The following is a 12,594-nucleotide window of genomic DNA, read 5'->3' as shown; positions in this document are numbered from 1 at the left end:
CTGAACAACGTGCATGGAAAGGCACCAACCCTTCACACAGTTGAAAATCTGCTTAATGTTTGACTCCCCCAAAACTTCACTAATAGCCTCCTGTTGACTGGAAGCCCTACCAATAACATAAACAATTAACACATATTTTGTATATTACATGTATTGTATACTGTATTCTTACAATAAAGTAAACTATAGAAAATAAAATGTTATTAAGAAAACCATAAGGAAGAAAAAGGATATTTAGAGTATGGTACTGCATTTATTGAAAAGAAATCCACTTACAAATGGATGGGTGTGGTTGAAACCCATGTTGTTCAAGGGTCAGCTGTAGATTTGTTTATATTAATCTCCCTTAGAATAAACAGAGGAGTGAGCTATTATGTTTGGCCCAATGTCGTTAATAAAAGAATACTTTATTTTATGATGTATTTCTTTTATCCCATAATAAATATGTTTATAGAAATGGTATTTTTATATCAATCAAGAAAAATGACCAGAGGAAAGATAATTTTTATTGGTCAATATGTAATTTGTTCTTTCTTACACAGTTATGTAAGAATATTATCCATATTTGCCCTTATATTGATATTTGAAGTCAAGTATAAAAATTATTATTTATGTATCAAAAATTGTACAGTTATAACAGTTCCAATTTCAGTAATTAGCGATTTAAAGACTTCAATTCCAGTAAAAAATGATTTTTATTATAAAACTTGGTGCATTCAGATAATTGTGGGGAGTAGTTATGATTTAACAGAAAACTCATTAGAATAATAATACAAAAGGCTTATTTAGTACTGTACTATTTAAAAACAATGTAATTAAATAAAATTTGAATAAATTGTCACAACCACTGAACTTCATGCTGATGGATATTTTACATCAGCACAGAGGAATGCTGTGTCACTTGGAACATGTGAGTTCATGAGCGTGTGGGGGGGGGGTGTTTGTGTATGTGTAGTAAGTGAGGAGGATCGAGGAAATTTATACAGTGGACAGATTAGCAAAGTCCAATTTTTGAAAGTTTTATTGATGTTGAGATATTAAATTCTACTGTTGATGTATTTTGCTTCATGGAATAGATGTGTTCATTAAAGAAAATTGCCTGAAGGTCATGGTCTCTGTTCAGATGACTCTTATTCTATGATGTATTTCTTAGTGAAGAGGGGGAAAGTGTCATGGCTCATCAGTGCCTACTATGACAATAGCAGTAATATTAACACATCATCGAATATAAGGGTAAAGAATCACACTTTTTTGTTTTGTTTTTAGAGCGGTAAATTTCTATGATTAGGTTTGTGTTTAGAACATTCACTTAAAAGTTCAAGGGAGAAGGGGTCAATGAACAGAGCACCCTGGATGGTTTGGTTACTTAGCTCTCCAACCACAGTTTACAAGTGATACTGGACAGCACCCCTTGGTTGCTGTGTGGCGGTATCCCAGCATTTCATGAGAGCTGTTGACTTAGAAATAGGCCAATTGAGTTTGAGAAGGAGGGACTTAGACCATGGCCAAGAAAATGGTTTTATAATGTAGTAGCAACTGAATAAAGTCACAAAAATACAAGCAGTAGTAAATGATGATTGGGCCACCTGTGTAATAAAATGCATGACTGCTGAGAACAGTAGCCTGTGTTTATCCAGTGCCGTTCATTGAAATCCTTCTTCAATTCTAATTAAGATTGAATTCTTAAATTCAAGTATTATGAAATAAATTTGCATGATATTTCTATATCTTAAAGCTTTCTGTCTTACACTTTTCAGGATTGAAATGTGTCTGTCTTTTGTGTGACTCTTCAAACTTTACCTGCCAAACTGAAGGAGCATGCTGGGCTTCAGTTATGCTGACCAATGGAAAAGAACAAGTGATCAAGTCCTGTGTCTCTCTCCCAGAACTGAATGCTCAAGTCTTCTGTCATAGTTCCAACAATGTTACCAAAACAGAATGCTGCTTCACAGACTTTTGCAACAACATAACACTGCACCTTCCCACAGGTAATGCATTTATCTTTGTTCATTCCAAATGTAATTGTACTCTTGGGAAATTATAAGCATAGTAGGCCTTCATCATCCCATGATGTTTCTTTAAGTAAGAAAATCCATTTTATGTCTCTCCTTTTTTTGACTGGTGACATTCTCTAGAGCCTAGATGAGGTTGATTTTTTTTTAAATTGCACAAGACTGTCAAAACATTGACAACAGCATAATAATTTTGAAGACATTTGTCCACGTGGATTGTATTTTTTGAAGTGATTAATGGACCTAAAGTAAAATGTCAATTTGTATGAATTCTTGTAAAGGAAAGAAATTAACACATATATGAAGAAAAAAAAAGATAAAAGGAAGCAAAACTAAAATTAGTAGATTGCCAACTTTTATGGAGACAAACTCTTTTTCTCATGGGCACCTTCTGCATATCTTCTTTGCCTGCCCACACTCAAGTGCAAGCACTTATGAGCAGAAAGATGGAGGTAGGATGGAAAGTAACTCTTCCTTATTGTGCAGATATAGTCTTGCCTTTCACCCAGTTTCATGGTGCTTTATCCTAATTTACAAGACACTGACAATCAGTCTGGTGTTTTTTCAGTAATTTTGGGGATGTTAAGGGGCAAGTAATTAAAATCACAAGCTAATGTATGACCTGAAAATACTATGTAGTGGGTTTTCTTTATTGTTTATTAATTTAGTAATAATCCAGTGCTTATTGATATGCTAATATAATATCTTCACACAGATATATAGTCTTATTTACAAAGTGACATTTTAAGGTACCATTATCCAATCTCAGGTCTTCCTGCGTCACCCTATCAATATCCTACTCCGGTATTTTTAACCAATTTTTTTTTCAATAAATTCACGGTTCCCCTTTCCTACCAAAGAACATTTATTTTATGCAGAAACTTGGCGTCACTACCACAAAGGAAAAACTGGTTTCCTTACCATATGTAGAAGACAACTATGTACAAAACCAAACATAGCTACTGCATTCCAGTTAAGTGTTTTGGATTTTCTCTGTGTTTAAGAGGGAGAAGAATGCGATGTTCAAGACATACTGGTACAAAATGAGGCTTTTTGATCATCAGCAAAACTAAGAGAACTAAAGAAAAAATTATCAATCATTATGTGATTCAGTGTTATTTAAATCATGTTTGTTGACCACTCCAAATGGTCTCAAGAACCCTTAGAATCATTTCATGAATCACCACCGGTACTTGTCCCACTCTGGGAATGTTCTAATTCATTATACTACCTATTGCAGCCTTAGAAGTCATACTTGCCATATTTCATCTTGCAGTCTTGATTCTTAGACCACACTTACTCCCCTGCCTCAGATTCCATAGACTTCCTTGGTTTGGTGGTGATCTGGCATTTGTTCTGGGTATTTTTCTTCCCTTATATTTTTCTCCCAGGGTTATGTATGGGCCCAAGACAGCCTGAAACGGAAGTTCCCTGTATCTGATGCTGGTCTTCCCGTGACCAAGATCCAAAAATTAAGGGGGCGGTAGGTCTGCGTTAGGCTGTAGTGGTGGCATCTTTGAGGAGGCTTCTCAGTAAAGAATCACTCACAAGACCACATTCAGCCATTCAGGATGGACACAAGACCGTAGTAACGCTGAGAGCAACAGTTCTTGGAGGACAAGATGGTTCATATGCAGTTGGGCAAATTAAAGAAACTCGGTGTAGCTAGAATGTAGGACCTCTCCAGCCTAACAGTAAGCTCTGCCTAACAACTACTGAGAACCTTATGTTCTACCCTCAAGTCCATGTAGGAACCAGTCTTTTTATTTAAAAAATCAATTTTATTGAGGTATAATTTAGATATAAAATGCAGAAATTTTGAGCACACGGTTTGATAAGTTTTGACACACATATACCCCATGTAACCACCACCACTTTTCCATTGCCTCAGGATGTTCTCATTCAGGCCCCACTTTGACCAGGGCTAGATTGATCTATTTTCTATCACTATAGACTAGATTTATTTTTCCCAGAGTTTCACAAAATAGAGTCCTTCTGGAAGATACTATTTTGCACATGGCTTCTTTCATTCAGCATCTTTTTGAGATTCATTCATGTTGTTGGGGATATTAGTAGCTTGTTCCTTTTTTTATTCCTGGGTGATACCCATTATATGAATATAGTATAGCTGTTGCTGTTTTCCCCGTAACCCACTGATGAGTATTCAGATCTTTTCCATGTGGGGGCTGTTAATAAAGGTGCTAGGAACATCTCGGTATAAGTTTTTGGATATATGTGTTTTTTTATTCTCATGAGAAAATACCTAAAGGTGGAATCCTAGGATCATATAAGTATCTACTTTACAAATATAATCTCCCAAGTAGTTTTTAAACTGTACTGTTTTACACCCCCCACAGAAATATACAATAGTTCCAGCTGGTCCTATTTTTACGGTCACCTAGGATAATCATTTTTTTTAAATTGTAGCCTTTCAAGTGATTCAAGTGATTGTGTAGTGGTATTCCACTGTGGTTTTAGTTTGCATTTCCTTGATGATTAATGATATTCAGTTATTTTTAGGTGCATATTGGACAGTTGTGTATCTTCTTCTATAACATGTCAAATCTTTGCATGTTAAAAACATTGAGTTATCTTCTTATAGTTGAATTTAAAACTTCTTTATATATTCTGAATAACGAGTCCTTTATCAGATATGTGTATTCTATTTTCTCCCACTCTGTGGATTGCTGTTTTCATGAACATGCCTTTTGCAGAGTAGATTAACATTTGATGAAGTATGTATTTTGCTATTGTTTTTATGTGTCATGCCTTAAATGGGGAAGTCTTTGTGTACTCAAAGGCTGTAAATACCCTCTTTTATGTTTTCTTCCAGAAATTTTAATATTTCAGCATTTACATTTAAGCCTATATTCAGTTTAACCATAATTTGTGTTACTATGTGAGGTTTGTGCTACTATGTGAGGTTTAGGTGAAATTTTATTTTGTATATGGATCTGAAGTTGTTCTAGCATCAATTGTTTGAAAATCTATCCTTTCAATTACCTTGCCACTTGGTTTGAACCATATATATGAGTGACCATATATATGTGGGTATATTTCTGGCCTTGCTCTTCTGCTTCAGTATTCTGTATGTCTATGTTTATGTCACTATCCAACATTCTTTATTATTGTAGCTATTGTAGCTTAATATAGTAAGTATCAAAGTCAGGTCCTGTGACCTCTCCAACTTTGTTCTTTTTAAAAGTTGCTTTGGTTCTTCTGAGTCCTTTGCATTTCCATTTAAATTTTAATTTTTTTAAAATTTATTTATGATAGTCACACAGGGAGAGAGAGAGAGAGAGGCAGAGACACAGGCAGAGGGAGAAGCAGGCTCCATGAACCGGGAGCCTGATGTGGGATTCGATCCTGGGTCTCCAGGATCCCGCCCTGGGCCAAAGGCAGGCGCCAAACTGCTGTGCCCCCCAGGGATCCCCATTTAAATTTTAGAATTAGTTCGATGCTTTTTGCAAAAACACATGCTGAGATTTTTATGAGATTGAGTTGAACGTGTAAGTTATTTGAAGAAAATGGTCATGTTAACAATATTAACCAGGAATATAATATGCTTTCCCATTTTTTAAATTCTTTTTCAGTTACTCTTAGCAATGTTTCGTAGTTGACAGAGAACAGGTCTCGTATGTATTTCCTGGAATGTATAAGTATTACCTGTGTTTGGGTGCTGTTGTGAATGGTGTGTTTAATAGCTCCATGTTAATTATTAATGTATGAAAATAAAATTAATTTTGTATATTGGCCTTATTTCCTACAAGCTTGCCAAAATGAATTATATGAGTTCTGGTAGCTCTTTTTAAAAATTCTTTGGGATTTTCTACATATATAATCATCATATCCGTGAGTACAGACAATTTGACATCTGTTCTGATCTGTATGCATTTTATGTCTTTTTCTTGCTTTTTTGCACTAACACTGCTAATATGATGATGAATAAGAGCGCTAAGAGTGAAGATCCTTGCCTTTCCCTGACCTAGGAATAAATGCACTCCCTCTTTTACCATTAAATATGATTTTAACTGTAGATTTTTATGGATTCCTGTTATCAGTTGATGAGATTTGTTCTTATTCCTAGTTTGGGGAAGGTTAATCCTATATGGATATTAAATTTTTTTCAAGTATTTTCATGAATTTATTGAAATTATAGCATGATTTTTCTTCTCCAGTGTATTGATGTGATGATTACATTAATTGGTTTCCAAATATTACTTATAACGGGGAAGATATGTGTTGTCTAGCCAGTAATTAATGTGTCTACACAAAATGCTATGTGACATTTATTGAATTCAAATTTTTGCACTGAAACTAAGAAATTTTGTCTTTTAGTGACATGGTATGGTCAATGGACATGAAATTGAATAGGATCGTATGTGTAGTCATCTTGTGTCGGGTTGTTCTGTCTGTAAGGCAGCACTAAATGGTTATTAGCTGTATTTGGAACAGCAGCTGTTTGGAAAGGAGCTTCCAGGCTGAGCACTGACCCAGCCACAGTGCCAAGAACTCCACTATTTTTGTGTCATCAGTAAGCGTGATTGATATCCATCCCCTGCTCTGCTTGGAGGACATTTATTACTTTCAAATGTGGTTACATATACATGAAATATACAGAAGCACTGTGCAAAGTAAAGAGTGTGACATTTCGACAGTGTTCATGTTCTGCATCACATTGTGAACAAAATAGGAAAAGAGACAGTGGTTCACTGGAAGAGATTGGAGAAAACCTGGACTTCCCTTCTTGGTTCCTCTGAAAGCCAGGTGGATCCTTGCCTCTTTGGCTCTTTCAGCCTTCACCCCAGGCTGTGGGGCCATTTCTGGGTAGTGACTTGATGGGAAGTGTAGTAACCAAGGCTTGTGATCTTTCAGCTGACCCTCTTCTGTCCTTAAGTCCTATGTGTAACCATTGGGCTCTTGCTTTGTTTCTTTGTGACAAAATCCCTACCTTGAATACAGCTCAGGACTTTTCTTCTCCCTGCCCCTCTCTGCTTGTGCAATTGTAACTCAGCAATTGGAAAAATGTAGACCCTCACCCTTTACCTCCTAAAAATCCTTTTAAGTTTGGTTCTAATTTCTAAAGCCTTAGACTAGTGGCTTTTATACAGGTTTCCACTGTGGCACACAGAAAGAAATACATTTTATACAATTTCCCTCAAACTGCATGCACACCAACTGACGTAAGAATTTTACAGAATATGGGATCCCTGGGTGGCGCAGCGGTTTGGTGCCTGCCTTTGGCCCGGGGCGCGATCCTGGAGACCTGGGATCGAATCCCACGTCAGGCTCCCGGTGCATGGAGCCTGCTTCTCCCTCTGCCTATGTCTCTGCCTCTCTCTGTATGACTATCATAAATAAATTTAAAAAAATTAAAAAAAATAATTTTACAGAATATATCCTTAAAATGTATGAGGTTCCATATGAATTTTCCTTGAGTAAGAATTCTGGTGAGACTCCATTAAGAAATTGTTCACAGTTAAAGAAACACCACTTTAGTAGGTATTTAAAATGTGGTAATTTAAAATGGAGCAAGGACACTTATTATTTTCATTTACTTGCACAAAAATCTATTAAGAATCTAGTTACTGTTTTAATCTAAAATGCTTTCTAAATGGCCTTTAAAAGCCTTTTACCGATTCATTTTTAATACTAAGTTGTATTAGATTTAAGTTGAATTAATTTAGATAATTGTAAGCAAGGTTTGATTTAGATCACATTTAATTCAATCATTTGCCCTTAAAAAACATACTTTTTTCTTTGACATTGCACACAGGTTTAATTTTTAGGAGTTAATAATTTGGGGGATAGAAGCAATTTTATAGTTTGATAGAGATAAAATATCAGAAAAAATTTGCCTCCTTCCCTGAAGCTTATTGAAGTTGGTATCTTTGATGTCGCTGGAGTGACCTTCCAAGTTCAAGTATTATCACAAATATTTAGAGATTTTTTCCTATATAAAATTTTGAAAGACAACATCCATTTCCAAAAAATAGCCTTTTATTTGACTAGTGTTTTGAGTTCACATTTTTATTAACAGCAAATATGTTACTATTTTCACAAAACAAGTTTAGTGCTAAATATTTAAAAGTTGAATATAGACCATGCAAATCGGTTAAACAAGAGAGACATATACTTTATGTAGTGTTCCCCGTCTAATGTATCCTTCCTGTTTATTTTTAGATCAGATAAGAATAGCTATCTGCAATTCCCAAGATATCTGCTTACCTTTCTGGATATTACTTTTCTCACTCTGACTCCAGCTCTGACTTTAATTTAGTACTCCAGGCTTCAGGAAGCTTCCTGCCTAGTAACTCCTGCAATCGTCCACTCTCAGTTTCCTCTGAATTTAGGAGAGAAAATTTGTCTTCCAAAGTAACTGATAAATTCTTCCATTTCAAAAATAAAAGACTTATTTCCACAAATTGCTGTGCACTTGGTGGGGAGCTGGGGAATCAGGTAGGGTAAACACATAATAATAGGTTCCATTCGCATTGGAAGGCGTTTGGGTGTGTCTCTATGATGGATTTTGTCTGCAAGTCTTCTGATGGGTTCTCTTCAGTTTTTCTCACAATTCTTTCACTGAGTTCGTGTGAGCTGGGCCTTCTGTATCTATTTCGTGTCTCTTAAAATCTTTCCCCCATATTTTCTAATGCTTGAATCTCTGATGGTTTTAATATTTACAGTTTTTGTGGGTTTGGATGTGCTGTTTTTTTATTTTGCTGACTCATATTTTGGTGGCTGCTTACCTTGTGTTTTGTGATTTTTGAATGTGAGCTCATGTTTTTGGGAACTGTATCTGTAGGACACTTTCGGGCCTGTATTTAAAATATGTTCCTCTAGAGAGGATGTACATTAGCTTCTTTTAGGTACCTGGGGATCTACCGACTGAAACCCATTGTTTCAATTAGGTTTATTTTGGCCAACATATAATATGTTTAGTTTTTTTTTTAAAGATTTTATTCATTAATTCATGAAAGAGAGAGAGAGAGAGAGACGCAGAGATACAGGCAGAGGGAGAAGCCCCAACATATAATATGAATTCAAGCTCTAAGCCTGCCTCTAGTACATACTTGGGGTATATACCCTGTATTCTAGTATTCTATGGTATATACATGGGGTGGGGGAGAAATTCTTGAAGGTTTTTTTCTTCTGTATCAAAGTCAAGGTTCAGATTCTGTCTCTCTCTACAGAACACTTTGTGTGTTGTTTATTTCCACTGTAATGCCATTCTTAGCTGCCTGATTTATATGAGGATCTCTGATCTGGCCTTTCGTTGTCTTAGGAACCATGTTTCATCTTCTGATCTTGTGCTCCAGTCTGGTAAGCTGTGTAACCACCAGAAGCTGACAGATGCCTCCAGGGTAAATAGCAGTCCCAGTGCTCAAGTGTCTCTCTGGAGTTTTGCTTTATTTGTGGCTCTGAGCAATTCACTTCTTTTCCAACAAGCTTAATCATGTAATAGAAAAAAAAAAAGACTTTTTCATTTATATTTTATTCAGCATTTTTGTGTATGCTGTACCAAGAAGGGCTTCTGTGGACATCTAAAGTGTAACTTGGCAGAAATGGAAATTCCAGGATAGTTTATTTTTGAAATGATGCTGGCATAATTATCTATCCATCTGGAAGAAAACAGGGCTGTACCACAGTGTCATACCATATACAAAAATAAATTACAGCTTGATTAAATATCTAATTGTGAAATATAAAACAATTTAAATGTCAGAGGAAAATTTAGAAAAAAGATTTTTATGACTTTATAGTATGGAAGCTGTTTTTAAATAAGACAGGAAATCCAACTGTTATAAAAGGAAAAGAGATATAATTGCATGCAAACTAAAATAAAAATGAGTAATGAAAGATAACATAAATAAAACCAAAGATAAGTTAAATATGGCATAGAAATATTTGCAGTATGTGTGACTGGAAGGAAATTAACCATGAGAAGGTAAAGAGCTCATATGTGTGTACGTGTGTTTATGTGCCTGTGCATGGCAAGAGAGTGGAGAGAGAGAAGGACAGGGGGCACTAAATGAAAAAGTGAGCAAGAGACACAAACAGAAATTTTATGGAAGAGAATGTTCTAAGTGGTCAGAGTATTGAAAAGATGTTCAACATCACTCATAGCTGTAGAGATGCAAATTAAAACAACCATTCTTTTCCATCCATTAGATTTACGTAAGTTAAAAGAATAAGGTATCAGTCAAGATGTTTTCTAGTAAAAGTACCAGAAACCTAGATAATAATGTCTTAATAAGGCAGTTTGCTAACTCATCATGGTAGGAAATCTGGAGGTAGATTGGTTCTAAAATTTGTTAACAAAGAAACTCAACAATGTCATCAGCGTATTTCCAGATTTCTTGTTATATGAACCAGTAAACACTCTTATTTTTACGACAGTATTATATGACTTTCTGATACTTTTATCTGATACTCTTTTCCTCATGTGTGTCTGCTTTCTCTAATATGGAACGTGTTGAGTTTTATTATTAAGGATCTCAAGGTTGAAGGATGACGAAGGTCAAGAAACACAATTTGCTCAAATTAGATCATCTAATAGAAGTCACCATGTTGAGCAGTGATATCAAAGGTCTCTTTGCTTATTGCAGGTTTAAATGAGATATAAACCCATCTCCTTCTAAGTCCAGGGGGGCAGGTTTGGGCTTATCACTAAGCAGAACAGGAGCAATGAACGACAAACATAAAACTTGTTCCTCCGAAGCTATGCACAGGGCCTGGACATCACATGGATTTTAGGCCTATGTTCCCATTGCTTGAGTGAGTGGTACGGGGACTCTGCAGAGAACAAACTTTCTTTAAGGCAGTCCCAGACTATTCTCACTCCCAAGTCTGCCAGAAGAAAGTACTAGCTCTCTAGAGAAAGAGACTTTAATGCTAGGCCTCAAGCAGATAAAATAGATACTTTTTCAAGGACAGGAACAGTACATAGTGAAGAATAAGCACCCCAAGCACACAGGGATGCAAGGCAGCAAGCATGAGCCAGCAGAAATTTGGAAATATTTTTAGGGAATAGAATATTATAAAAAAGTGACCTACCAGATTTGAACAATAACAGAATAAAACTTTTTAAAATTAAAAATATAACAAAAGTTGAAAACTTAATGGATGAGTTTAATAACAATTAGTATAAGGAGAGAATTAGGAATCTCATATAGAGTTCAGAAGTTTTTTTGTATGGAGTAGTACAGAGAGTATGTGATGGAAAATATGGAAGAGAGAATGACAAATAGAGGAATGCATAAAAAGATTTAATGTATACTTTTACACAGTGGTCCTAGGAGAAGGAAGAAATATTTGGGAAAAAGTCTCTGCAGAATTAACAGCTCAGAATTTTCTAGAATTGATGAACAGCAATCTATAAATCCAATAAATTCAATCAATATCAAGAGAAGAAATAAAATGATAGCCAAACCTTGAAATAGCATAGCAAGCCTGCAGAACACCAAAGACAAAGTGAAATCCTAAAAGTTGACAGATGAAAAAGGTAAATGAAATTCAAAGGAGTTACAGAAGAACTGATATCCTTTCAATAGCAAAAAGTAAAAAGAGAAAAAATGGAATTATATCTTCGATATTCTCTAAGGAATTAACTGGTGATCCATAATTCTACAGAGCAAAAATATCTTTAAAGAATGAGGTTAAGTAAAAGACATTTTCAAAGTAACACAAATAAGTGAGTTTAACATTATCAAAGTCTTTGATTAAGGAAATTCTAAGGATGAACTTTAGGCAGAAAGGAACTGTACCAAAGTTCTGGCATGCAAGGAGGAATGAAAAAAAGGTACTAACTATGTAACTAATTCTAAAGAGCATTAATCTACAAGAGCAGCAATGTCTTCTAGGGTTTTAAAAATAGAGATAAAATGGTCACTCAGTATAAAAATAGCATACTGTACATATCAAGAGAGGGGTAAATGGAATTAAAATTTTCTAAGGGCCTTTTTTTTTTGTCAAGGTAAAAAGATTGTTAATCCTTATGCTTTGAAATGTCTCTGTTGTCATTTCTAAATTACTTCTAAAAGAGTAGAGTGTGACTACGTTCCTTCTAATCTACAATAGGAAAAATAAAACAATAAAAACTATCCAAAAGAAGTAACGAGAGAGAGAGGCAGAGAGAGAGAAGCGCGTAACAGAGGTGACAAAAAGAAAGCATCCAAATGCCAATAATAATTAAATGTAAATAATTTAATGTAAATAGACTAAGCAAAAGTTACCAAACTAGAGAAAACAAATCCAATTAAGTATCATTTTAAAAATGTCTTGAAAAAGGAAAGTTTACAAAAATGTTGAAGTTATTTTGATGGAAAAGACAGACCATACATACATTAAAACAAAAAATGTTAGCTTCTTAAAAAAAAAAAAGATTTTATTTATTTATTCACAAGAGACACAGAGAGGCAGAGACAGAGGCAGAGGGAGAAGCAGGCTCCTCACAGGGAGCCCGATGCGGGACTGGATCCTGGGACTGGGATTCACGCCCTGAGCCAAAGGCAGACACTCAACTGCTGAGCCACCCAGGCATCCCTGTTAGCTTCTTTATATTAAGAGAAGACAAAATTAA

At 35.3% G+C, this 12,594-nt stretch overlaps 1 protein-coding gene across 3 annotated transcripts in view; it reads left to right on the top strand.

The window, feature by feature from the left end:
* ACVR1C (activin A receptor type 1C) overlaps nt 1-12,594 on the top strand; it is a 79,417-nt gene that overhangs the window by 28,612 nt on the left and 38,211 nt on the right. For all 3 annotated transcript variants that reach the window (XM_025471147.3, XM_025471146.3, XM_035697523.1), the window contains exon 2: nt 1,758-1,988. In XM_025471147.3, coding sequence (XP_025326932.1) covers nt 1,758-1,988 — 231 coding nt within the window. The remainder of the gene's footprint in view (nt 1-1,757; nt 1,989-12,594) is intronic.

The sequence above is a fragment of the Canis lupus genome, chromosome 36 (genome assembly GCF_003254725.2).
Source record: "Canis lupus dingo isolate Sandy chromosome 36, ASM325472v2, whole genome shotgun sequence".
NCBI classification, from domain to species: domain Eukaryota; kingdom Metazoa; phylum Chordata; class Mammalia; order Carnivora; family Canidae; genus Canis; species Canis lupus.
This window is presented reverse-complemented; position numbering and strand designations above follow the sequence as displayed.